The sequence below is a fragment of the Myripristis murdjan genome, chromosome 6 (assembly GCF_902150065.1).
Source record: "Myripristis murdjan chromosome 6, fMyrMur1.1, whole genome shotgun sequence".
Taxonomy (NCBI): domain Eukaryota; kingdom Metazoa; phylum Chordata; class Actinopteri; order Holocentriformes; family Holocentridae; genus Myripristis; species Myripristis murdjan.
The window spans coordinates 32,004,292-32,031,251 of NC_043985.1; the positions used below are offsets into that span (position 1 = coordinate 32,004,292).

At 46.1% G+C, this 26,960-nt stretch overlaps 1 protein-coding gene across 3 annotated transcripts in view; it reads right to left on the minus strand.

Annotated features, from left to right (window-relative positions):
- The window catches only part of gramd2ab (GRAM domain containing 2Ab), a 30,036-nt gene extending 5,163 nt beyond the window's left edge, over positions 1-24,873 (minus strand). For 2 of the 3 annotated variants that reach the window (XM_030052973.1, XM_030052975.1), the window contains exons 1-8: positions 17,207-17,332; positions 16,900-17,013; positions 11,464-11,521; positions 6,953-7,025; positions 6,302-6,405; positions 4,720-4,818; positions 1,466-1,537; positions 1,259-1,318 (exon numbers count right to left, since the gene is read on the minus strand). In XM_030052973.1, the coding sequence (XP_029908833.1) occupies positions 1,259-1,318; positions 1,466-1,537; positions 4,720-4,818; positions 6,302-6,405; positions 6,953-7,025; positions 11,464-11,521; positions 16,900-17,013; positions 17,207-17,232 (606 nt within the window). In that variant the 5' untranslated portion in view covers positions 17,233-17,332. Of the gene's footprint in view, positions 1-1,258; positions 1,319-1,465; positions 1,538-4,719; positions 4,819-6,301; positions 6,406-6,952; positions 7,026-11,463; positions 11,522-16,899; positions 17,014-17,206; positions 17,333-24,656 lie in introns of those variants that run through there. The other variant, XM_030052974.1, reaches the window with a different exon arrangement.
- Between the last annotated feature and the right edge of the window lie 2,087 nt (positions 24,874-26,960).

Sequence of the window (26,960 nt, forward strand, 5' to 3'; positions counted from 1 at the left end):
ACTGAAAGGCGGATGGGCCGTGGAACGAGGAACGAGTGTAAACCATCGGCTTCATGCCAAACGTGTGTGAGAGTTTGACGGCAGCAGTGTGTCGCTGTCACACCCCTCAGGAGTGTGTGAGGGCCAAATCTGGAGCCATGAGCTGCTGACGAGAAGCGACTGAAACACTGAAAGATCATAATCATGATCTTAATCATGATTTATCCATGATTACCTTGTGATTAACATGATTAAAAAATCAATCACTGGACATTCCTGCTTTACAATTATTTAGTGGGACATGAGCAGCGACCAGGTGTCGCTCTTCTGCCTCAAGAATACCTGGAGCTTCCTCCAGGGGGCGACATGGAGGGGTGGGCTTTTTCCAGAGAATCAAATATAGAAAAGAAGGAAAATTAGCAGATGGTGGTTAAAAAGTAATTAAAAAGTAATTAATTATGTAATTCCTCATAACTGGCACCAGGTTGGCTGGAGAGTGCAGACCGGGCTGCATGTTTTTGTCTGAACCCGACCCGAGACCCAGATTTATTATATATTTACCGCCTGAGGCAGCCTTCGTGTTGCCTTCAGGGTCATCACGTGAACTCCAGTTGCCCAGAACAGACATTAGGTCCAGCATTTTTCACTAAAAAAACACCAACATGACCAACCACCGCCACATCGTCTCGATAACGATGAAAATCTTCTGAACGTGTTCGGCTGGACGTGTGTCTGCTGTAAACTAAACCAAACTGCTGTAAAAACCTGCGGCCGGGCGCTGGTGACGGTTTTAGAGTCAGACGCGCCCGAGCTGCTCCATCATCTGTGATCATTCATTTACACTGCAGCATCTATTGTCCGCGTGCTGTGACCTTTGACCCCTGACCTCCCTGCTGTCGGCTGCATGCTGCTCGACCATTTCAGGCTTATTCTGCTGCCAAAGTTTCTCTGAATAACAGAAATAAAACAAATAAAATAAAATGAAATTAAAAAAATAAAAAAAGCAGCGGTCAGTGATGAAGTGAGTCTGATGTCCCTTTTTTTTGGCATCGAACATCCATTACTCATCTTTCCCGTTCTCTTTGGCTTGCCTAAAAGCATTCTGGGAATTGTGGTTAATCACTAACTGCAGTAAAAGCAGGTGAAGCAGGTTGAGGGAAAGAGGCTTCATGAAAAAAAAACAACCCTCATCACTGAATAACTGCTGGAATGTGATTTCTGAGTAACAGCAGAAGAAGAGAGGGCAGATTCTTGAACATGAAAGTGGGTGAAAAGTCACCATGGACAGCGAGCTGGGCTCCTCCAGGTACTGCTTCAGGCTCAGACTCTTCCCGTTCACCTGCACAGGAGACAAACACAGACACACTGACACCGGCTGACCAGGTTTAAAAACAGATGAAGTCACGGTGACTGGATTTTTAAAAACTCCTCATTTCTGTTTTGGAAGCAGGAATGAGGATCTGTCAGATGCAGGTGGGGGTCCTACCTGCAGGTGAGTGCAGATCCTCCTGAGGACGTCGTAAACGCTGTCTCTGGACAGCAGGGACACGAACACGTACTGCAGAGAGACAGGCACAGTGTCAGCCACACACACACACACACACACACACACACACACAGAGCATCACAGAGAAACCACACTTTAACATCCAGATATTGACATAATAGCACCTTCAGCCATGCTGCTCCCATCAGGACTTTATCATTACAAATGTCCTTTATGAACTTTATTTTAGATTCTAGCAGAGATCCTGAGGTTTCCAAACATGAGCTGCTGAATTCAGGAGAAATGCGTAAGAAATGATGCAAAAGACATGTAGATATGTTCAAACTGGTGTGATGCTGCAGCCGTAAAACAACAGCATATTGGCTTTTAATATTTCACTCAGTACCAGAATAGAATAGAATAGAATAGAATGCCTTTATTGTCACTATACACATGTACAATGAGATTAAGAGCAGCTCCTTTTAGTGCAAACATGTAATAATAAAGAACAAAAAAATAAAAAAGATAAATTTCAATATAGATAAGAATAAGTAAGAATAAAAATAAGTTATATATAAAGTAAGTAGTTCTATATACAGTAAGGATTTAGTGGTGATATTGCAGAGACGGCTTCCTATACCAGTGTGATGGAGCATCAGTGAAGCTGCAACCGGCAGAGACACAACGTGTTAGGCTTATACCGGGACCTGAGTGCTAATTTCGTACCACTAACATGTAAATAGTCCAGTCATTTTATGAAAAAACCCAGGACAAATTGCAAGAGAAGCAAACTCACTGATTGTGTATCCTCAGTTTGTCCTATTTATTCCTTATATTCCTTATTAGTGCATATCAAATCAGATAATGTGTGATATGCATGTGTAAACAGAATAATTCAAAGAACTTGTAATTGACTTTTTTTCTTGTCTTTGTGTGTGTAATTAACTTGTGAATTTTTATAGTGATATCTGAAAGTAAAATGTTGAACCCCTTTCCCCTGTGTGTTAAAAACAGTGTTTTTTGGTAATATGTGGTCATAAATAGGTGATTTTCAAAACTTTCCACCAATGCGATTTCCTGGAACTTTTTCCCCCTCACTCAGGACAAACTGAGGATACAAAATCAGTTGAGTTTGCTTCTCTTGCAATTTGTCCTAGGTTGACCCCAATTTTGGCCTAAAATTACTGGACTAAAATGTGAGCTGGTATGACAAATCCTTGAATCCTAAAATGTGTGTAACACTGCTGGACAATCCTGGAAAAAAGTTTATTCTATCTTTGAAACTACTTAAGGGAAAATTTAAGGGAAAATCAGAGCTAAAGGGATTAAAATGTCTGAAAACGTGATAACTAAAAAACTAAAAAAAACACAGCAGGTGGAGTGTTCGGCTCAGCTTCTTGTTACATCGGTGCATGTAACGAAAAAAAATATTGGGGCTGACAAAAAAAAAAAAAAAAGACCAAGCAGCTGTCATGCTCTGCAGGTGCTGAACGGGAAAAATTCAATGAAAAGTTAAGGAGGTTCTTTTCTGCCGCTGTCAGAGAGCCTTGAGCCGTTTGACTCAGTGGTGAGTCACTCTCTCTCCACGCAGCGCTCACACTCGTAGTATTCGTACTGTACGCCGCTTTGGTGTAAAAGGGTTGTAGCGTTGCAGAATGTGGAGGAGGTTTTCCAGCTGAACATGACAGCCTGTGTGGGCCGCCGCTCGCTCCAGCGCTCCGTCCGCTTTCTCCTCTCGTGCCTCGCCGATCCGACCGGATCAAAGCGGTTTCTTTTCTTTCTCCACACATCAAGCTGACGAAGTCTGATCAGTCTGATCTGACCAATCAGCAGGCTGACGGCTCCCACGTGGCTTCTGCTGATACATGTGGATTCATGTGATTTCTAAATTTTCAGTTTCAGGACACTGAGCCTCTTTCGGATGTTTCTGCAGGAGAACACACACCGAGTCAACACACCGTCGTTCCTTTTCATATTGTCATACCTGCCCAGGGACCGCAGGTGGAAATTAGCTCTGCTGCTCTAACCTGGCCCAAGACGTCTTCTCTTGTCTTACAAGATTAATGTTTATCTGTGCATTGTTCCTGTTTCAAATCAATAAATTCCTGTCCTGTTCCTGCCCTGACACCGGCTGCTAGTGACGTGTGCATCGCCTCTGACGCCATCCGACTCCACGAGCGCGCATAAATCATCCAAGCATCGCCCACCTGAATTAATTATTTTCTCCCATTGAGACCCCCTCTCAGTCCACCTCCACCTGTCCCTGTAGGACAGCAGTCGGGCAGTGTTAGTGTACTTCACTTTAAAGATCGGAGCGGCTCCTCTCAGCGGCTCTAAACGTTTCCACGCCTGCAGTGACGTCACCGCCGCAAATATCACAGGACAAGTTCAAATTAAAATATTTTGCAGACAAGTTTGGGTCATTTTTAATCGTTAAATTTCATCAACATGATAAGGTCATGCATTAATAACACGCTATACAAAGAAAAATATGGTGCTACCTAATTTCTTTTGGTGCTACTAAATGAAAAGCTAGGTGGCACCAGTGCTACCTGTGAAAAAGTTAGTCTGGAGCCCTGAATACAGTTGTCCCACCCTATAACGTGGTTCACCTTTCGCGGCCTCGCAGTTTCGCTGATTTTTTTTGGTGCAATTTTGCATGTTTTTTTTTTTTTTTTTTTTTTTTACAGCGCATTGTGTTCTGCGTCCTGATTGGCTAAGGGACTGTAGACCACTGTCAATCAATCTCCTCCGTGCCGTGTCTCCTGTACAGAACAGAATGCGTTCATTCTATAATACTGGACTTATTTTCCTACGAAGGTTTGAACTTTGAGAGTTTAAACAAGAGAGAAAAGTGAGAAAATGTTAATGCCTGTCTGAGAAAAGTGTATAAAGTGTGTAGTGAGGGGTTTTACAGCCTTAAAACATCTAGAATCATTGTAAAAAATAAAGCTGACTACTTCGCGGATTTCGCCTATTGCGGGTTATTTTTAGAACGTAACTCCCGCGAGGGACCACTGTATATGACCAATGAGATTTAGAAACATTTTTTCCCTCGATGGCTGCAGGTTTCCTTCATCTGAGCTCATAGAAATGCGTCTTAGGTGTCTGCTCATTTTCACCAGTGCACAGGAAAAAAAAAAGTCCCACTGGCCGCTGTGCATGTGGCTGTGTTTGGGCCGGTGTCAGCGCTCTGCGTCGCCCCCTGGAGGCGGGGCCACATGTCGGCGTAGGTGGGACGTGTCTCTGCGTACCTTCTGTCCCGTGTCGATGGTGATGGCGAGGCCGTTGGGCACCAGGCCGGCCGTCTTGTGCTTCTTCACCAGCCGGACCGACACCACGGGGATGGCCACCTGGAGACACACACACACACACACACACACACACACACACACACACACACACACACACACAGAAAAAACATAAAACTATGACTTTGCTGTTAAAACGCTGCGTTCAGACGATCTGATTTCTTAAAAACACTTAAACAAACAAGTGTTTAAGTTTTTAAGTGGAACAAGGACGAGTTTTTAAAATGCTTTTTTTTCTCAAACCGCACAAACATGTTAGAACGCTCTGCCAAAACACACACACACACACACACACACACACACTGCCCCGAGCCCGTAAACACTGTCAAACATTATCCAACAGAAACCTGTGTCAGAGCCGCAGTGTGTGTGTGTGTGTGTGTGTGTGTGTGTGTGTGTGTGTGTGTGTGTGTGTGTGTGTGTGCATGTGTGTGGGTGTGTGTGCCGTCGGATCAAGGTGAGTTGACCTTTCCCCTGATTCCATCCTGGACTCTGGACACTGCTGGATAAACAAATGTCTAGACCAACACATACCACACACACACACACACACACACACACACACACACACACACACACACACACAGACACACACACAGACAGTCTAGTAAATAACTGAAGTGACTGAACTGATCTGGTCTCAGTGTCTGATGGAGTGAACGCCGGCTCAGAGACGAGGACAAAGAGAAGACTGACACTTTATATTCAGTGTGAGGCAATCAATAAGGAAATCAATCAATAATGACATCAATCAATAATGAAATCGATCAATAATGACATCAATCAATAATGAAATCAATCAATAATGACATCAATCAATAATGAAATCAATCAATAATGACATCAATCAATAATGACATCAATCAATAATGATATCAATCATGTGTGAAAGCTGAAACATGGTATTGATCACTGTAACGTGACGTCATGTTTCTCTGAGCTGAACCTGAAGAGCAGATCCACCTGAGGCGTCGTCCTGCTGTCTCACCTGGGGACGCTCACACAGGTGGACCTGTCCTCCTCTGTCCTGCTGCAACCTGAGAGCCTGTCCTTCAACACTGAGACGGACAGACAGACAGACAGACAGACAGGCAGACAGACAGACAGGCAGGTGGACAGACAGGCAGACAGACAGACAGACAGGCAGACAGACAGACAGACAGATGGACAGACAGACAGACAGACAGGCAGACAGACAGACAGACAGACAGATGGACAGACAGACAGACAGACAGGCAGACAGACAGACAGACAGACGGACAGGCAGACAGACGGACAGGCAGACAGACAGACTGACAGATGGACAGACAGACAGACAGACAGGCAGACAGACAGACAGACAGGCAGACAGACAGACAGACAGATGGACAGACAGACAGGCAGACAGACAGACAGACAGACGGACAGGCAGACAGACGGACAGGCAGACAGACAGACAGGCAGACAGACAGACAGACAGGCAGACAGGCAGACAGACAGGCAGACAGACAGGCAGGTGGACAGACAGACGGGCGTCCTCACCCACCTTGATGTCTTTCCCGAACAGGTTGGCGTAGAAACACAGCCAGTTCCTGGAGATGTAGAGACGCCCCTGCAGCAGGATGTCCCGCAGCAACGCACAGGAATACACTGCTCAGAGAGACAGACAGGAGGGCAGAGAGACAGACAGGAGGGCAGGGAGACAGACAGGAGGACAGAGAGACAGACAGGAGGACAGAGAGACAGGAGGACAGAGAGACAGACAGGAGGGCAGGGAGACAGACAGGAGGACAGAGAGACAGACAGGAGGACAGAGAGACAGACAGGAGGACAGAGAGACAGACAGGAGGGCAGGGAGACAGACAGGAGGGCAGGGAGACAGAGAGACAGGAGGGCAGAGAGACAGACAGGAGGACAGAGAGACAGACAGGAGGACAGAGAGACAGACAGGAGGGCAGAGAGACAGACAGGAGGACAGAGAGACAGAGAGACAGACAGGAGGACAGAGAGACAGAACGACAGAGAGACAGGAGGGCAGAGAGACAGACAGGAGGAGAGGACATCAGGTCATCAGCAGGAGGCAGTGCACCTGTGTGCCTCACCTGTGAAGACACGCCCCCTGGGAAAGGGGGGGGGGGTGGGGGGGTCGGGGAGTGTGTAATGTTTGAAACACAGGTTCACTGTGACGGAGCGCTACCTTTCATGAGGATCTCCTCCTTGGGCACGGTCTGGAACAGCTTGTGGTACTGAGAGTTGTACTTGCTGACCGTCTGTGGAGCCAAGAGACACGACACGGTTACTTTTCCACAATTAATAATCAAATAATCAAATAATAAACACGTGCAGCTCCTCTGAACAGCACCATGCAGTGTGTGTGTATGTGTGTGTGTGTGTGTGTGTGTGACCAAAAATGTGAGCGGCTCTGCTGGAGAAACAGGACAGAAAAAACAAAGAAACAGGCGAAAGTGCAGAGACTGAGGACAGATCATCAAATCAAGAAGCTGACGTCACCCAGGGGTGTGTCGCTGAGAGGAGGAAGCAGCCACGGCATCAGGTGACGTGGCTGAGCAATTATCATAACAATAATAATAATAATAAACGGCATTTATGTAGCAGCTTTCATTTTTCAAAGTGCTTCACAAACAATAGACGACAAAAACACGAGTCCTAAGAAACACAAGACATGAGGAGCAAAAGGTACAAAGGAGAATAAAAACCTAAAAAGATTAAAAATAAATTTTAAAAAAGCACAGAAAGACGACACTCCCACCCCCCGAACACCTGAGCCGCTGTGTTTTTTTTTTTTTTTTTCTGCGAGCCAGACGGTGACTTCCTGCCGCTCCACGAGCCGCCCTTCCTGTTCCTGTGCGAGACAAAGAGCGCGACAACACCAAACACCTGGCCGCTGCTGTGGATTGTTGTCTGGCAGATGAAACACGTCTGGACCTGTCACCTTCCTCTGAGCCTCTAATTGGATGTTTCTTTGTGTTGGATGTCGCTTCGCCTCTGGATCACCTCGCCAAAGATCCTCACACGAACACGTGAAGCTCGGCTTTGGTGCCTTTCAGCCGACGCCGAGTTGAAATGTTGCTACCTCTTATCTAACTTTTTGATGCGTTTAATGACCTCAAAGACCATCATCCTCCTGTGGTGATGCGTTTAATGACCTCACAGACTACTGTCCTCTTGCGGTGATGTGTTTAATGACCTCAAAGACCACCATCCTCCTGGGGTGATGCGTTTAATGACCTCAAAGACCACCATCCTCCTGGGGTGATGTGTTTAATGACCTCACAGACCGCCGTCCTCCTGTAGTGATGCGTTTAATGACCTTGCAGGCCGCTGTCCTCCTGCGGTGATACGTGTAATGACCTCACAGACCACTGTCCTCCTACGATGATGCATTTAATGACCTCACAGACTACTGTCCTCTTGCGGTGATGTGTTTAATGACCTCACCACAGACCGCCGTCCTCCTGCGGTGATGCATTTAATGGCCTCGCAGACCGCCATCCTGCTGCGGTGATACGTTTAATGACCTTGGAGACCGCCATCCTCCTTCGGTGGTGCGTTTAATGACCTCCTAGTCCGCCGTCCTACTGCGGTGATGCGTTTAATTACCTCGCAAACCGCCGTCATACTGCGGTGGTGCGTTTAATGACCTCACAGACCACCGTCCTCCTGTGGTGATGCGTTTAATGACCTCACAGACTACTGTCCTCTTGCGGTGATGTGTTTAATGACCTCACCACAGACTGCCGTCCTCCTTCGGTGGTACGTTTAATGACCTCGTAGACCGCCGTCCTCCTGCGGTGATGCGTTTAATGACCTCACCACAGACCACCGTCCTCCTGCAGTGATGCGTTTAATGACCTCACAGAACGGCGTCCTCCTGCGGTGATGCGTTTAATGACCTCGCAGACCGCCATCCTCCTGCGGTGATGCGTTTAATGACCTCGCAGATCGCCGTCCTCTTGTGGTGATGCGTTTAATGACCACACAGGTCCAAACCACAGTGATTTGGACCAATCAGTGCATCACTTGAGGCCTGGAAAGCTGGATTCTCGAGGGATTGTGATCTTCAACACAGGACCCTTGTTCTCAGACACTATTCATGTCCTTTCTGGAAATGGAAACCTAACGTGACTGTCAGGTATGTGTTGAGACTGTCCGAATAAAAATCTGTTCAAAGACTGTAGGAAACTTTATGAATCTGCCCAAAACAACATCCAGCAACACGATCTCTAACATGGAGATTCACGTTCCGACAGTCGGACTGAAACTCTCAGTCGGTCCTCGAGTCGAAGGAGAAACTCGACCCCAGATCAAACGTCTGCACTACCTTCTGTCCTCAGTGACGGTAATGTCAGTGGAGTTTCTGTTTTTTCTTTGTTATGTGCTGGTACAAACGGAGCTGCTGCTGCAGCAGGAACGTTCTCAGCTCTGAATCACAATAAAGTATAAATCAATCATTTGTCCACTGGAAAAAAAAAATGATGCTTTCAAACAAGTTTATTTAGCATCAGTGATGACACACGGCCCTTTTTGTACAAGAATGAAGACTGACTCAAGACTGAAACTGCGAGGTCTGAGCTCAAGTGAACGCAGCATTGGTGTATGTGTACAAGACAACATATTATTTTAAATGCTAAATAAAACAGTTTGAAGTGACTGTGAGCTGTTTCTGCTGTACGGTCATAAAGGACAGGCAACAACATGTGAGCGTCTCTGTAATTTAAACAAAGTGTCTCGTCTGTGGAGTCTCAGGGCTCCAGGTGGAACTCAATGGTTTTAATAACCTGACATATATTATATTTTAGTATTTTACTTTCTTTCCCATCTTCTGTTTGCTGTTCTGTCTCTCTTATTCGCCTCCTCTCCCTCTCTCTCCTTCTTTTACTTTATTTGATGTGATGTGTGTGTGTGTGTGTGTGTGTGTGACGTCTGTCCGGCCTGAAACTAAACTAAAATACAACATAAACTAATAGTTTCTGCGCCCTCCTTTGTGCTGCTGAACCAGACAGGTGGTTGGTTTGCGGTAGACGGCAACTTCCTGTCTGTCCGCCCAAACAAACCCCCACCCCCCACCCCCCACCCCGCCCCCGAGCGCGTTACCATGGAGACGAGACGGACGCCGGAAACTTCCGCTGAGACTCAAAAAGAGTTGAAAGGACTCCTGCTGGTCCATCTGCACGTCTGGATCTCTGAACAGGACTGAACGCACCGTGTGTGTGTGTGTGTGTGTGTGTGTGTGTGTGTGTGTTTCGGTGTGTGTGGGTGGGGTCTCCTGAAGGGTTCTGAGTGATGAAATGTCACAGATAATGCTAAAAAGAATCTGAGACGGGTAAAAATAATCCCGAGAGGCTGAAAACGCTCAGCTCTTATTCTCGATGTTGGAGCGGCTGAGAGCAGCTTGAGCCACGTTCAAGTGCTGTGGATGGAAATACTGTGTAACCATGGCAACCGGGGCAAAAAAAAAAAAAAAAAAAAAACATATCGACAGCAGTTTGAAATCTGATTTGAGCTGCTTTTTCCATTTTGTAAATCAGCCATTTTTGTTGACAAGAAAAAAAAATCACAGCTCAAAAACGAATTGAGTTTCCAGTTTGCTGAGGCGTTCAGGTCAAAAACATCCCTACAACGCTCCTACCCCAGGACAGAAAACACAAACACTGATAATATTGATTTGATCAGTAGATATTGATTGGCTCTAGAGGGCGCTGCACTGAGAAATCAGCTGAACATGTGATTTGAGTTGTTGTTATTAAAATAACATTAAATATATGGTACAAGAAAAAGTTAGTATTGTGGGGTCAGCCTACAAAACATCATCACAGTCCCAAAATGAACAAAACAAACAACACACACAAAAAGACATGTGGAGGCTTTTAGTTTTTAGTGCAGCTTCTAAGAACGACTCTGAGCCTGAGAACTCAGGATGAGACGCTGCTCAGGTGTGCAGGTGTGCAGGTACTCAGGTGTTCAGATGTGCAGGTGTTGAGGTCTTCAGGTACTCAGGTGTTCAGGTGTGCAGGTGTTGAGGTGTGCAGGTGTTGAGGTACTCAGGTGTTCAGGTGTTCAGGTGTTGAGGTGTGCAGGTGTTGAGGTGTCTGAGGTGTTGAGGTGTTGAGGTGTGCAGGTGTTGAGGTGTTGAGGTGTGCAGGTGTTGAGGTGTGCAGGTGAGCAGGTGTCTGAGGTGTTCAGGTGTTCAGGTGTTGAGGTGTGCAGGTGTTGAGGTGTCTGAGGTGTTGAGGTGTTGAGGTGTGCAGGTGTTGAGGTGTTGAGGTGTTGAGGTGTGCAGGTGTTGAGGTGTGCAGGTGTTGAGGTGTTGAGGTGTGCAGGTGAGCAGGTGTCTGAGGTGTTCAGGTGTTGAGGTGTTGAGGTGCTCAGGTGTCTGAGGTGTTGAGGTGCTCGGGTGTGCAGGTGTTGAGGTGTCTGAGGTGTTCAGGTACTCAGGTGTTGAGGTGTTCAGGTGTTGAGGTGTTCAGGTGTTGAGGTGTTGAGGTGTTGAGGTGTGCAGGTGTTGAGGTGTGCAGGTGTTGAGGTGTTGAGGTGTGCAGGTGTGCAGGTGTTGAGGTGTCTGAGGTGTTCAGGTACTCAGGTGTTGAGGTGTTCAGGTGTTGAGGTGTTCAGGTGTTGAGGTGTTCAGGTGTTGAGGTGTGCAGGTGAGCAGGTGTCTGAGGGGAGCAGTGTGTGTGAAGGACTTACTGATCCTCTGTAACACTTCTTCACGTCTTCATAGGACAGATCATCGATCAGCTGCAGCCTGCAGGAGACAGCAAACCACATGACATCACATGACATCACATCATGTCACCTGAGGTCCCGTCATATCACGTCCCATCATAATTGAATTTACAACAATAATGTGAGTGAATCAGAGTCTGTTCACTTCATGTGATTATGAGGTGAGTCACAATAAACATGATCACAGTGATCATGTGGATTTTATTCACCAGGCTGGTATCTATTAATATGAATAACCCTCTTTAAAAACAACAATAAATAAATAAGTAAATAAATAAATGCGCTGAGTTAGAGCAAGGCGGCGGCCAGCAGGAGAAACATTTGTGAATTATTATCATAACTAACGAGGCTGAAGCAGCAAATCTGAGGACCAGCAGGTCAGTTCACACAGGTGTGAGTGTGTGTGGCTCCTGCATAAGAACTCAGAGCTGACAGAAAATAAATAAACAAATAAATTAAAAAAAAATCTAAACATGACAATTTTCCAACAGCTGTGACTTAATAACTCGTAATCAAAATGAATAACGAGCTTTGTGCAGTTGCAATTTGATATCTTTGAATTTTGAATTCTTAGTAAAAAAAAAAAAAAAAATCAATTTTGATTAGAATCTCACAGCTGAGAATAAAAGTCAGACCTCTGATAGACACATCTGGATTTTTTTTTTTTTTTTTTTTTTTTTTTTGTGGGACAGAAGTTGACAGGTCCGAGTTTTTGGGAAAACGCAATTTAGAATTTTTTTTTTTATTCATTTATGCAGAAGGAATGTGCTTCCCTGTGAATCCAGACTTCACACACACACACACACACACACACACACACTCATTTGTGTCTGATTTCATGGAGGCCTGAACATGTAAATGGAGTCCAAACAGCAGGGAGAAAACAAAAATCACACACACTTAGACTGCCAAGCAACACTCCACAAGCACCGAGAATTCTCTGTGTGTGTGTGTGTGTGTGTGTGTGTGTGTGTGTGTGTGTGTGTGTGTGCGTGTGTGTGTGTGTGTGTGTTTGTGTGTGCATGAAAGGAGCTGAATAAGAGTGATTGTCCAGAAGAGCTACTGGGAGGCTGGCATGGGAGAAACACACGCACACACACACACACACACACACACACACACACACACACAGTGACACAGGACAACAGAACCAATTATGCAAACAGTTTGATGATGAATGTGAAAACTGGAGCGGAGACTCTGAGCCGTAATCAGGAGCCGACCCGCTGAAACCTTCACCGTTCAAATTTCCACGTTTTTGCAAATTTTTTTTCCACATCGTCACTTAAACAGCTCAGTGTGTGTGTGTGTGTGTGTGTGTGTGATTCAGTTTATTAAACTTTATCAGAATCAGAATCAGAGAGACTTTTCTGATCCCCGAGCGGAAACTGGGTCAGCTGCTCTGCTCTAATTCTCCAGAGAGAAACACTCAGGCAATAGTGAAATTATGAGAAACAGAGAAAGAAACAGGAAATATTAAAATATGTGCACAAGAAATTTGTACAAAATAGTGCATAATGTAAAAATATGTGCATTGATCCTTCAACAGAGTTACAGCGATATATAGGTCATCTGAAACTGCTGCTGTTTTTGTTTTTTTAACCTTTAAATAGAGTGAGTATGTGAAATGTCCTGCTTTTGGCATAAAATGAAAAAAGTCAAAACCAGTTTTTTGTTATCAGCTGAGACTCAAACAGCCGAGCGACGGACGTTTCGAGGTGGAGAAACTTTATTCCTGCCTTCATTTCCAGCTCAGACGTCGGCATGATGTGCAACAACAACAATTTGTTTTTGTTTTTTTTGGTGCTCTTATTTCTCAGCAAGGCAGAGAAATTAAAGACGTTAATAATAATTCTTTAATAATAAATAAACTGGGGCCCTAAATTCGATAAATTTGTGTCATTTCCCATAATGTGTTGCGTTTAATGACCTCACAGACCACCGTCCTCCTGTGGTGATGCGTTTAATGACCTCACAGACCACCGTCCTCCTGCGGTGATGCGTTTAATGACCTCACAGACCACCGTCCTCCTGCAGTGATGCGTTTAATGACTTCACAGACCGCCGTCCTGCTGCGGTGATGCGTTTAAAGACCTCACCACAGACCACCGTCCTCCTGCGGTGATGCGTTTAATGACCTCACAGACCACCGTCCTCCTGCGGTGATGCGTTTAATGACCTCACAGACCACCGTCCTCCTGCGGTGATGCATTTAATGACCTCACCACAGACCACCGTCTTCCTGTGGTGATGCGTTTAATGACTTCACAGACCACCGTCCTCCTGCAGTGATGCGTTTAATGACCTCACCACAGACCACCGTCCTCCTGCGGTGATGCGTTTAATGACCTCACCACAGACCACCGTCCTCCTGCGGTGATGTGTTTAATGACCTCACAGACCACCGTCCTCCTGCGGTGATGCGTTTAATGACCTCACAGACCACCATCCTCCTGTGGTGATGCGTTTAATGACCTCACCACAGACCACCGTCTCCCTGTGGTGATGCGTTTAATGACCTCACAGACCACCATCCTCCTGCGGTGATGCATTTAAAGACCTCGCAGACCGCCGTCCTCCTGCGGTGATGCGTTTAATGACCTCACAGACCACCGTCCTCCTGCGGTGATGCGTTTAATGACCTCACAGACCACCATCCTCCTGCGGTGATGCGTTTAATGACCTCACAGATCGCCACCATCCACAGCACCGCCTCCTCTTCTGCCTCTTTGCAGCAGCTCCATCATTACGACCTCCTGCACCGCCGTTTGACTCTGCGCTGCCCTCTAGTGGTTTTACTTAACATCCATGTGAGCGATGGTTACATCGTTTGAAACGTACGTATTCATTTTCGCACGTAAAGGCAGCACAGCTGAGCCTTAAGTGTGGGCGTGGCCACAGGGAGCCTCGCTGCAGGATATGAGGCATAAAAGCCTTAAACATGTGATAATCTGAGGCTGCGAGTCTTAAAGACATGCGACCTCCACGTCGGTCAGGATTTCCCAGCAGGAGACGACCACGTTGTAGTTCTCTCATGCCGCCGCTTCCCGCTGACATCTCTGATCCAGAAATCTCCTAGGTGGATTACATATTACAGATTACAGATTACAGATTACAGCCCCTCTTGGCTCCGCGGCTCGGAAAGTCTCGGTCTGGTGAACCGTGAGAACAGCCACTTCATCGGCTTCAGACGAGCGAGGAGAAATTTCACCGCTGAAGGAATCCTTTCACTCTGACTGCAGCACGGCCCGGGGGGGAGGGGCGGCTGCCTTTGAGCAAGGCACCGAACCCCAAACTGCCCCCCCCCTTCCCCTTCCCCCAACACCACGGCTCTCCTTGTGAGGTCTGCTGCCTGGAAAACGTGAGCTGGCTGCACATGCTGTAGGCACACACACACACACACACACACACACACACACAGAGGTTCCGCCTCTCCAGCATTCCTCCTGCAGCTTGTTCTGTACGTGACAGGAATGACAGAGCAGTGTGTGTGTGTGTAAGTGTGTGTGTGTGTGTGTGGAGGTCGCCATGGCAGAAGCCCCTCTGCCCTGCAGTCGCTCCACAGAGGATCAGCACGAGTGGAAACACAAACATCCTGATGCTTCGCTGGTGTAAAACTGAGGCGCTCTCACCCTGATGGATCAGATCTGCCATCGAGCTGCTCGCCGTGTTCGCCCCTCAACCCACAAGCCTCCGCGGTAAACTCATATTCCAGAAACATCCGCCATCTTGGATCCAGTGGAAAAAAAAAAAAAAAGCGGGTCTGTAATTTTACCTTCTAACAGCAGCAAAATGCCCTCAAACGTTTAGAAGCTCACACTCCTCATGCCGAATAATCCAAGATTTCTGCAAAAGTGTGCATGCATGAATGTGTGTGTTTGCGCCTCATTCTCATGGCTCTCACACACACACACCTGAACCTGAACACTGTAACACTGCCATGAAGACGTGTGTGTGTGTAGAAGTGCACAGAGCTCAAAGTGGATCCTCTGAGGTGGGAAAGTGAGAAACGACCGAATAAAGGAGGCAGGATAAAGGAGACGGCAGATTGGATCGTCTCCTCTCCGGGAAGGGAGGCACAGTTTGCCGCTCGCGTTCTCAGATTAGATCTTTTCTCCAGAACGGATGAAATTTCAGGTGGAGTCTGGGGCAGCGCGGCGGCACAAACACTGAGGGAAAAGGACAAAGTGCCCAAAAAACGACTCACGGACAGAAACTGATGCAAATGTAATGCACTCTTTTGTATGGGGCCTACAGCAGTGTGTGTGTGTGTGTGTGTGTGTGTGTGTGTGTGTGTGTGTGTGTGTGTTGACGCAGGTGAACAACATGAGACTTCTGGTAATAGGGATCTGAGTACAGACAGTGTGTGTGTGTGTGTGTGTGTGAGAGAGAGAGACTGACAAAGCGAGGTTTTCCCTCTCAGTGTATTGTCTCCTCAGCACGTCTGCTCTGCTTTCATCTCCTGCCAAACAGCCCCACACACACACACACACACACACACACACACACACACACACACACACACACACAGTGGCACAAAAACACTTTGTCAGAACTAATGAGGCAGTTGGCTGTGAGAGGCGGTGGGAGGGAGCTTCTCTAATTTTTGTGTTTTGATGGGGGGGGGGGGGGGGGGCTAAACCTCACACCATGTCACTGTGTGGGATGACATCATATCCTGTGTAATAACATCACGTCCTGCGTGAAGCCAAAATAGTGACAGCGGCGTCCCTCTGGACCAATCAGAGAGCAGAGTTTGCCTGTGAATAATCTGCTGTCATCTGCAAACAGACGTAATCTGCAGGAATATCAACACAATGACTCGTCGGAGAAAGGCTGCAGTCTTCATCTGAACCAGTCAGATTTCAGTGGGCGGGGCTAGGGGGGCGGGGCCAGGCACTGAAGAATCTGCAGCACTGACATTTTCATTTTCATCCACTTTCACTCCTTTTATTTTCTTTCTGCAAATTTAAATTCAGATTAACGTGCAGCGAGCGGAGCCAACGACAGAAACTTGTTCTACCAGGAGTTTCCACAGACGTTTGTGAGAAATCCAGATTACAGATTAAAGACATTCAGAGTGAGAGAGGGTTGATCAGCGCAGTTATCTAAGATTTATTCCTCCAGAACAAAGTCAGATAAGTTTTGTAGCAACAAAAGTCCATTTTGTTGAGGGTGTTTCTTTCATCTCCTAGTCGTCTTTTTGTGATCCTCCCTTAGTGTCTGATTGTAGAAATGATGCTTCTGTCCCTCAGCCACCGCTCAAGAAAACTGATTAAAAAGCAGCGAGATTCAAAGCGATTAATGCCCCCCCCTTAAGGCCAGGCGGTGCCGTTTTTAAAGATCTGACACTGATCCGTCCAGTTTGTGTTTGCAGCAAAACATGCAGATCCTCACCTGAACTGAGGGGGGCAGTGTGCGTCCTCCTCCCTGGGCGGCTCCGCCTCCGGGTGGGGCGGGACGCTGATGTCATCACTCTGCTCCAAGTTGTCCGACATCATCATCATCGGCCTGGTGGAGGGGGAGAAACAGAGGACACGTCAACAACAACAACAACAACAACAACAACAACAACAACCACAACAGCAGAGCTCAGAGGCTGAACTCTGTTCTCTGCGTGAAACGAAGCGGCTTTTCTGATGTTTGAAATATTAAACCAACAGAAATGTTTTTTTTAAAATCTGTTTCAAATGTCAGGACAGACCTTCTGTGTCTCGTTCTCGGCCCCATCAGAAGAAACCTGCCCTCAGATTCCCATCTTCAAATAAAAATGTTTCACGTCCACAAACGCCTGTCATTAATCTGCTCTGATGCTAAATTAAGACTCTTCTGACCGACTGCAGAGAGAAGAAATGACTACGGAGGGAGAGAGAGAGAGAGAGAGAGAGAGAGAGAGAGAGAGAGAGGGGGAGAGAGAGGGAGAGTGGGCTGCAGCAGCATCAGATAACCAGCTCTAAATATAGAGGTGTAGCCGCCGCCGTCCAGCTTGTTAGCAGGAAGTGGAGCACGTGGTGGAGCGGCCACGTTGACCAGCCTTCCTCTGAACAACAAAACCATTTAGAGCCCAGATTAGCAGCGAACAGAAACACCACTGTTCCCCTGGTCCGCCCCAAAAAGCTTCCCTGGAGAAATAAAGCTTCAGAAAAAAAATAAATAAATAAAAAAATAATAATAAAAACCTCCTTCCATCTTCAGCAGCAGAGCGTGAAGCTGAGAGGAGACGAAGCCTGATGCTCTGGCCTGGGCTCGTTCATGTGATCAGCTGTGGAGCCGCTGCGGGACACGACCTCAAATCCTTAAGTAAAAGTAGGAATGCCATCACAGAAAAACACTCCACACACTCCAAGTCCTGCATTCACAATGTTCCCTGATGCATGAACCTGTGAGAAGTGTTTGATTTTGCTCCATGTCCTGTTGGCTGCTTTACCCTTTAACCCTTAAACCAGGGTTGCCAAGTCCGCGTTTTTTCCGCCAAATTAGGCTACTTTTTAAGTGTTGCCGCGGGTAACAAATTTTGTCTGCGGGTTGAGCTTGGGCAGACATGAATAAAGATTCATATTTTGAATGACCAATGTTTATACCCAAATCCTGTCAAACTGACTCCGGGCCAGATCAGCATATAAACTATCCACATATGTCACCTGCTCCACAGACAAATAATATGCCAATGCTGTGTGAGGCCACTCAGCACATGACCAATCACATCATCAACACCACTCAGCTGAAGTAAGGTATCCCATATTATATTTGAAGTTCTGATATACTGTAAATTAAATAGGTGAAAGAATTATTTCGGGACATTGCCTTTAATGTTTAAGGTGTTATTTTATAGATATTATAGTGCATTTTGCAATTATAGCAATGCTGTTGGACTTTAAAAGCAACATATATGGATTTTTATGGGCATATTTTGAGTTCTGGTATTGGGTTGATTTTTGGGCCCCTTTTTATACCAGGTTGGGTGGGTTTTGGGCTGGTTTTGAGTTGCTGTTTGGCTGCTTTTGTCTCACAGACCTGGCAACCCTGCCTTAAACACACCAGGCACCGACACAGGGACTTTTTTTTTTTTTTGTTAACCTTATAGTCTTTGTGTAAAGGTGTGTGTACTTGATGCTAGAAGTCGTGCCACTTCCCAAATGGGTGTGGCCACTCTCGATGATTGACAGCTGCTCTCTACTATAACCGCGCGAACTCTCCCTCGCTGCACCTGATTGGCCGTCCTCTCCCGGATTTCAAACCGGACCAATGTGGCGGCAATTTCTGGAAACTTAGTTCAGCGAAATGTGTTTCCGAAAACATCTGAGGAGAGAAATGAACCCTGCAGCTGCTCAATCTGTCTTCCTTCCAGATCCACGATGGTCAGCTTCAAAGTTTCTCAGCAGTTAAGTAACTCGTTAAGCCGCAGGTTGCCATGACAACACTGCGAACGCAACAAGGGATGAACGAGAGTCGACGCCATCGTCCGTCAACCCCGCAGATTAAAGCTCAGATTAGATGTTTGGTCTCATCACCGTGAGCCGCATCAAATCTGGTTCTTCAAAACAGAAAAAAACACTAACTCTGGGATCTGAATGCATTCATGCAACTTTACTTTTTTTATTCGCACTAAATTGACCCGCTTTTCAAAAAGTATACTTCCAAATGTACTTAGCTAATAGTAACTAGAAGTACACACCTGGTGTACTTGATATGTGGCTTTTAGGTTTCTGTATGTTTATATCTAAATATATCTAAGTGTATTTCTGGATTATCATTATAGAAGTCTTATTTATTTAACCCTTTATAGGGCAAGTGACTATTTTTGGTAATTTCAGAAATTTTACATATCAGGCCCATCCCCTGTCTCAGTTAGTTCAATAATCACTTGGTCTTCACCCAGCCAATCAGCAAAGATCGCTCTACATCCCAGGTCACAAGATTGTGGCATTTGACCAATCTCATTGGCTTTGATTTTCTATTACAAAATGAAAATTTTAGAAAAATTTTATGGAAGTAATAAAGTCCTGTCATGTTCTCTAATAACAGTCTAGGGTTGTTTTTTTTTTTTTTTTTTTTTTTTTTTTAATTTCAAAGTATTTCAATGAGTGCCCTATAAAGGGTTAAGTGTGCTGAGGTTGTGTATGTCTGTATATTATGATTAAAAGTACAAGCATGGGTTACATTATACTAACATGAAGTTTACCATAAGCAAGTGTGATAAAAATAGAGATATGCTTCCAGCTGGTTTAGGGTCAGCTGCTGTTTGTCCTGTCGGCTGCAGCAGCTTCTCTGCTCCCCGTCGGATCCACGAGCGTTTCCTTCACCGAGCCTCTCGACGCCTCGCGGATGCTGCGATCGCCGGGATCTTATTCCTGCCCTGTTGCCATGGCAACGGCCCGAGGACGTGCTGCTTGAATCAGGCGCTCGCTTCACACCTCCTTATCTCGCTGCTGGTGTGAATCCAGCGAGCGGAGAAAAGCTCCCATCAGATCACCGACAGCGAGCGGCGTTTAACACCAACACGCCACATCTGCACCGCTCACTCTTTACTCTGCACGGATTTCCCTCCCGGCTTTTGTCTGAAAGGCCACAGCTGATTACTCAGCCCGCTCATTACCGGCGGCCTCTCAGCAGGATGACTGCGGTGTGTGTGTGTGTGTGTTTGGTCATGATGAGACGGGATACACACTGTTTGATGTAGAATAACCTGCAGCTCCTCTGGGCTCTCCTGCAAACACTGAATAATCACATATTGTTGTTGTCGGAGGCCGAGGCGGTGATGGAAACCCTCAGGCTCAGAGAGTCCACATGGATTTTGTGAGGATAAAAATTACAGAAACAGAAAACTGAAGCACCAAGACAGAAAAACAGAGCGCAGGACACGGTTTTGTCCATTATTCCTCATTTTTCCTCATAAATTTGTGACTTTTTCTTGTGAATTTGCTACTTTAATCTGAGACTTTTTTTCTCTACTATCTCCATATTTCCCCCCCTACACTGGCACTAGTTGGCCTGTCAGTCCGTGGCGTGTGAGGCGGCGCGGCGGCTCTCCGGTCAGCAGCTCAGTGGATCAGCAGGTCTAAACGTCTGCAGCTCAGGGTTCACAGGCTCGATGCTGCAGTGGAAAAACACAGTTTGGCCATTTCTGAGCGTGCAGTTTCACAATACAGCTGAAGGATTAACACACACACACACACACACACACACACACACACACACACACAGTGGCTGACTGCAGGCCCACAGTCTCCTCCTCCTCTGGATCTCCATGGAGCCGGGAGCCGGTCTCTCTCCCAGGACTCTCCTCTTGTTGATTAAATCAAGCAGCACCTCGGGAGGCGCCGGCCGCCTGCGGCTGTTTGCTGTGACGGGAGGCGCTTCACGCTTCACGCTTCACACTCTCTGCTTCAGCCGCTGCCACTGGGGGCCTGAAACTGCAGCTTCACTCAAACTGAGTCCTCTGCTACGGAAAACCAGCAGGGTCATACTTCATCCCCTGTCCCCATGTTTGATTATTATTATTATTATTTCTTTTACCTTTCCTTAAAGTTCAAGAAAACCTTCATAAACATGCTTTTCCTTTACAAAAGCCTCTGCAGCAACACATAAGACTCTCCACTCAGGCCTGTAATAATAACAATAATAATAATAATAATACTATTCATCTATATATATATATCTATATGTGTGTGATCCAGTCAAAATGCCACATGTCAGTTCTTCAATAAATCAGCCAAACTGCATCATATCTTCATATCAGACTGGGTCAGATCCCAGATCAGGATCATCCAGGGGGGAAGTTTTGCCAGTCAGGTTTGAAAGTTCAGTTAAAGATGATGAGTCCAAACTAAAAGACTTAAAATCTGCTGGAGTGTTCTGTTCTTCACGTTTCTGTCTCCGTCCAGTGGTTTGGTGTCTGCTCATAGGTGAGGTGACATCACGTCCAGATGTTTCCAGCTGCTCCGGTGGAGTTTCATATCAGAAAATGTTTCGGGATGTGGAACATCGCCGGTAAACGTCGGGTTTTCATGTCAGTCAAAGAGTGAGGTCTTCTTCCATCTAGAGCCGCCATCACCTTCACCATCACCATCACTCTCTCCACCAACACTCCTGCAGCACGATGGAGACTCAGAGTGGCTGATACTGCCTTCAGATTAATCCTAATCCTGATATTATCTTGTGCTTTGACGATATCTCGGCTTGTAAAGCTGAAAGGACTAAGCACGGAAGGCCAAAGCTAGGTTCAAGTTTTATGAAAAAAGTCACCGTGGTCACGATTCTGCAACACCTGAACCCAGACCGTCCGGCTCGTCTTTTGTGCGGCTAATCTGAGGCCTTTCTGCAGGGATTAGATGACTCTCGCAGCTTTTGGTAATCTGTGCGCTCTCTGGGATGATTCATGTGAAGATGATGAAGACAGCAGGTCGCCGTGGAGCTGAAAGTGGACTGGCGGTAAACTCTGCAGAGACTCTTTGGTGTTTCACGTGAATTCAAACAACATCCTGACAAAGTGCCTGTGAATCACGTCAAGGAGCTGAACCATGACTCACAGTGTGTGTGTGTGTGTGTGTGTGTGTGTGTGTGGGTTCAACCACGCGACATCTGAATGATGACAGCGTCACCGTGGATCATCTCTCAGCCCTACTGGAGACCGTCAAAAGGCCTTCTGGGAAATGTAGTAAACCACTAACGCATGCAGGAGCAGAAAAGACCGGCTGAAGGAGAGTGGCTCCAGCCAAACAGCACATTTGGAAAAGCCTCATCTGAATGTGGGAGATTCTTCCTGTCTGTGTCGGGTCAGGTGTCGCCTGCCGTCGCAGCGTCGCCCCCGACCGCGGCCACCGGATGCAAATCATAAGGAAATGAAACTCCTCTGGAAACACACGGGCGTTCCCGCTCGCCCGCCCGCCCTCGCCGCGCTCCTCTCACGTGACGACCACACAGAGTTACAGGGCCGAGCAACGACCAACATTCAGGTTTCGTTGGCCATTTGCATAATCCCTGCTGCTGTCTGCACACACACACACACACACACACACACACACACACACACAGCCGCCTCTAGTCGGACATGGCAGACTTGTTCCCCTGCCTTCTGCACAGGCCATTTCATTTTGGACTGATATGGAAAAAAAAACCCCACAGACTTCTCTTTATTGTTGTATTTGAGTTTGACCAAAATGAATTCATAGCAGAATTATTTATTAACCTCAAGCTCGGTTTGGCGCCAGCATCTGGAGTGCAACGTGAAGACGACGAATCACAACGTGTCGATCTGCTCATTTTTAACCGATCGGCCGTTTCAGTCGATCACCAAGTAAAAATGTCCATCTTCATTTCACAAGATCACTGAGAAGCTAAGGTGGTCTTCCTTTTCTTTATAAAATTAAAACTTTGAACACTGGACGATTCAACGATTACCTGAAAACACAATCAAGAGAGAAACTGATTTTTCAAACAGTCACCATGTGCAGGCCTGCTGGAGTATTTCTAAGGTTGAGATGCCGAGGAAAAGATGCGAGAACGGTGAAACATCTCTTTACAGACAGATGAAAGTGACTGGAGGCAATGCAAACTACATGTGGACACTCACTTAGGGGCTGCAACTTAAAATTAGACCGGCGCTGGCCTTTAACTCGGGTCAACCTTTTAACGTCCCGGGACGGCTCAGTCAGATGAGGCGCTTCATTTCCACCAAATAAAAAAAGTGACACTTTTACAGGCCAACATGAGAGCAGGAGGACGGAGCTCTTTAAAGGACAGCAGGGAACTGGAGTCCCAGAGACACTTGGACGGACTGGACGCTCACATTTTGCACAGTGATAAACTTGTGTGTAACGACTTTTTTTTTTTTTTTTTTTTTTTCAGAAATAGCTGAAGAGCCCTCTGTGAGAGAGTGTGTGTGCTCTGTGAGCCGAGCAGCAGCTGGATGAGCTTTAGTGGGACGCTTCGTCTTGCTGTGCTGCAGGCTTCACTCCCCACGCGCTGAGAAGGAAAAGGGCGGTTTGTTTCGTGGGCCTGGACCTGGACCGCCCCGAGCGCCTCTGAAAACACACGGGGGGCACCGCCGCACCGTGCCCGCCTCTGCAGCGAGCCGAGCCAAGCCAAACTGAGCCGAGCCGAGCCAAAGCGGGCCAGGGGAGCCTGCAGGGGGAGAGGCTGTGCATTCAGACCTGGTGGAGCGAACAGAGTCTGCTGCTGCATGTTAACAAGCCTGAGAGGAGGGGAGGACGCAAGAGCCACACTGCAACAATTAAGGATAAAGTGTTATTCTACATGCAAACAAAAAAAAAAAACAAAGCAGGGATACAGGAGCTGCAGTGTGGGTCCTCAGTCAGGCAAACGACGACCAGCTGCTCTTTGGAGACGCTCAGATCGATGGAAATATATTTAAGTTTGTCTCCTCATTAAAGAAACCTCCAGTGTAGAATATGACCTGCAAACTTAACTTTAAAAAAAAAAACAAAACAAAACAAAAAAAAAACACCTGAGGCACACTGTTCTGTTGAAAAAATATTAAAAAGCCTTTCTTACTGCATGGCTAAGTATGATGTGTTTCAGCTCCCTCGTCAGCGCGCACTGGGATTATTCTACATGTTCTTATATTTCCCCCTCAGACAGACCAAGCGGCTTCCTGTCAGCGATCACACAGGAAACTAAACTCATGATGCACCTCTTGATCATTTTTACTGAGAAAAGCAAAGCAGCAGAGACAGATTTCAAACCCAGAGAAAAAAAAAGACGGAGCCAGAGGCAGAAGCAGAGACAGAGACGGAGCCAGAGGCAGAGGCAGAGACAGATGTTCAATATGAGCAGCAAACATCACAGAGCCTGAGCCTCTGCTGGACTCAGCTCTGCTCTGCCCCCCCACTGAGGGGCTCAAAGCGCTCAGCTATGGAGAAAAAAAGACTAAAAACTATACAGTAAAATAAAAAAGGACCATGCAATAAAATCATAAATAACCAAAAAGGTAATAACCAACGAAATAATGCAATAAACTACACTGATGGCAATAATAAACTATGATGAACAGTAATAAGCATCCCACTCATAATAATAACTACAGCTACAGCTTTCAGCACCGTTATTAGCAGCATCATTTATACTATGAGTCTACTACTGCTGCTACTACTACTACTAACAGTACTACTACAGCTACTTCTTGCAGTACTAACACTCCTGCTGATGTTCCCGTCGCTGCGGTCCTACCGGGGCTCCGGCGGCTCTCTCTCTCCGCTCCGCCGGGGTGCCGCTCCGCTGGCCGGCCGGACGCTCGCTGCGCTGCGGCTCCGTGAGTCTGTGAGCTCCGCCGGATCCGGTCCGGACCTCCGCCGCTGCGCCGCCGTTCAGCCCGGAGGAGACGCCGAGTGAAGCTGCCGCGCTGAGCCGCAGCACCGGGACCGCACGCCGGAAAACGTCCACCAGGCGACTTCCGCTACAAAATAAAACCCTAAAAGTGACTTCCGCTCGGCCCGGGCGCACAGTGAGGGAGAGCGTGTATGACCATATAAGGAGTTTCCTGTCATGAGGAAAACAAGAGGGTAAACACTCATAAGTCTTTTTTTTTTTTTTTTTTTTTTTTTATCACTCTGCTTTGAACGTTTTATTTATTTATTCATTAGGCTACTGCTATAACAATAAATCGGACGTCACTGCTGTGGTCTCTGGTCATGTCAGAGTCCACATCATAAATACTTCACTTATCCTGGAGGGGAAATTAGGTCAGCTGCAGGTGCTCAGATTCTCAAGACAAGAGTATATAAATCTATAATCATGAGCTAAATTATATTATATGAAATTCTGTAATTAATTATTTATATTTAGATGAGCAAAAATCTGAAATATAGAAAAATATGTGCATTAGAAATTTGTAAAAAAAAAAAAAAAAAAAAAAAAAAAAAAGGGTTAGAAATTGAGCATATGTAACATCAGTAAGTGTTTTATCTTTGTCTTTCTTAACTAATGCGTGACAAGATGATTTCCATTTCACATCACATACCACCTACTGGAATGTGTCAAATCCCACAGACTGGTGCCCAGTGTGAAGAGAGTGAGGGGGGATTTCCACTTTAAACTGCCTGTCCTTCACTCTGCTGCTGGTGTGCAGCGCCTCACTGTGGCCAAAGAGCCGCACTGCAGCGGAAAGTGACTCCTCACACCTGCCACGCTGAGGGTCAGAGGGAGCTGGGAACTCTGGTTTTCATCAGCCTCATTTTCTGTTCACCAGTGCGTCACTCTGATCAGCCAGCACTTATTTTGTGATGCAGTGCTCTAATTTACTTACTTTCTTTCTTTTTTTTTTTTTGCAAATTCAGCCATTTTCCCTCACGCTGCCTCATGTGCAGATGACCAGAGTGACGCTTGGTGACAACTAGAGACAAACTGTGAACTTGTTCTTCTCCTCTTAATTAAAAACACATCCAGTCAGGCGCTGCATTGCATTCTGGTCCATGTGCGGCTCCCGTGGTGGAGGAATCGCTCCCTGTCCTCCTCTGAGATTTATCTCTCTCTGTATGATTGTTGAAGAAGCGCCTTTACTCTTATTATGAAGGACTGAACCCAAACAGTCACCTGTCAGCCGGCCAGTTATCGTGAAATAAAGACGCCACCACCAGCAGCTGTCAGAGGCTTTAGGGCAGATTTCCCCTTTAACAGAGCTCCTAAAAATAATTAACTAGGAGCTGGTCCTGATGCAGTTTGGCTTATTCCAGATTTATTGTTTGTTTTTATCAGTCACATATTATCATTTTTTTAAAAAAAATTTATTTATTTATCTATTTTTCTCAATTTTCTTTTTTCCTTTCTTCTTTTTCTTTTAACCTTTTGTCAGGATGATTGGATTTGAGCAGAGAACAATGATTTATTGTTTTTGAATCACACAGCCAGTATGAAGAGACAGGACCTGAAAAGCTTCTGGCTTCTTCCTATCCCTTTTGAACATGAACTATATTATTCAATTGACAATCAATAAATTTAGCTTTTATTTGCTCATATTGTTTACATATCTGTTTATTTATCCCTGTCTTTTTTTAACATGTTCAATAAAGTATAAATAAAAAAAATGCAGTATTGATCAATACGTCGACTGATTTTAAATAGAGATTTTGATTTGTACATGAATGTCTGTAAGAGTTTTGGTGTTTAGTCTTAATGTTGTTTCAGGGTTTGTTTACTTTCCCTCCCTGACAAGAATGAAATGTAGGGGAAAACACAGTCGGATATAAAATGAGTCCAAACTGAAGATGGTGAATTTCATCAGAAGACATGAGTATTATATTGGTTTAAAAGACAATACGAGTCCAGTTAAAGGTGCACAAAAATACGTTTGAATTCGTGAATCCACAGGCAAACCAAAGTTATTAGCCCATTAGCCGGCTAATGAGAGAACTTGTGAAACATGATTCGACCACATCAAAATTAATCTGCAAAACTTTTCACACTCAGATCATCCTGAGTCTCACCCTGCCGCTTCCCGTTCA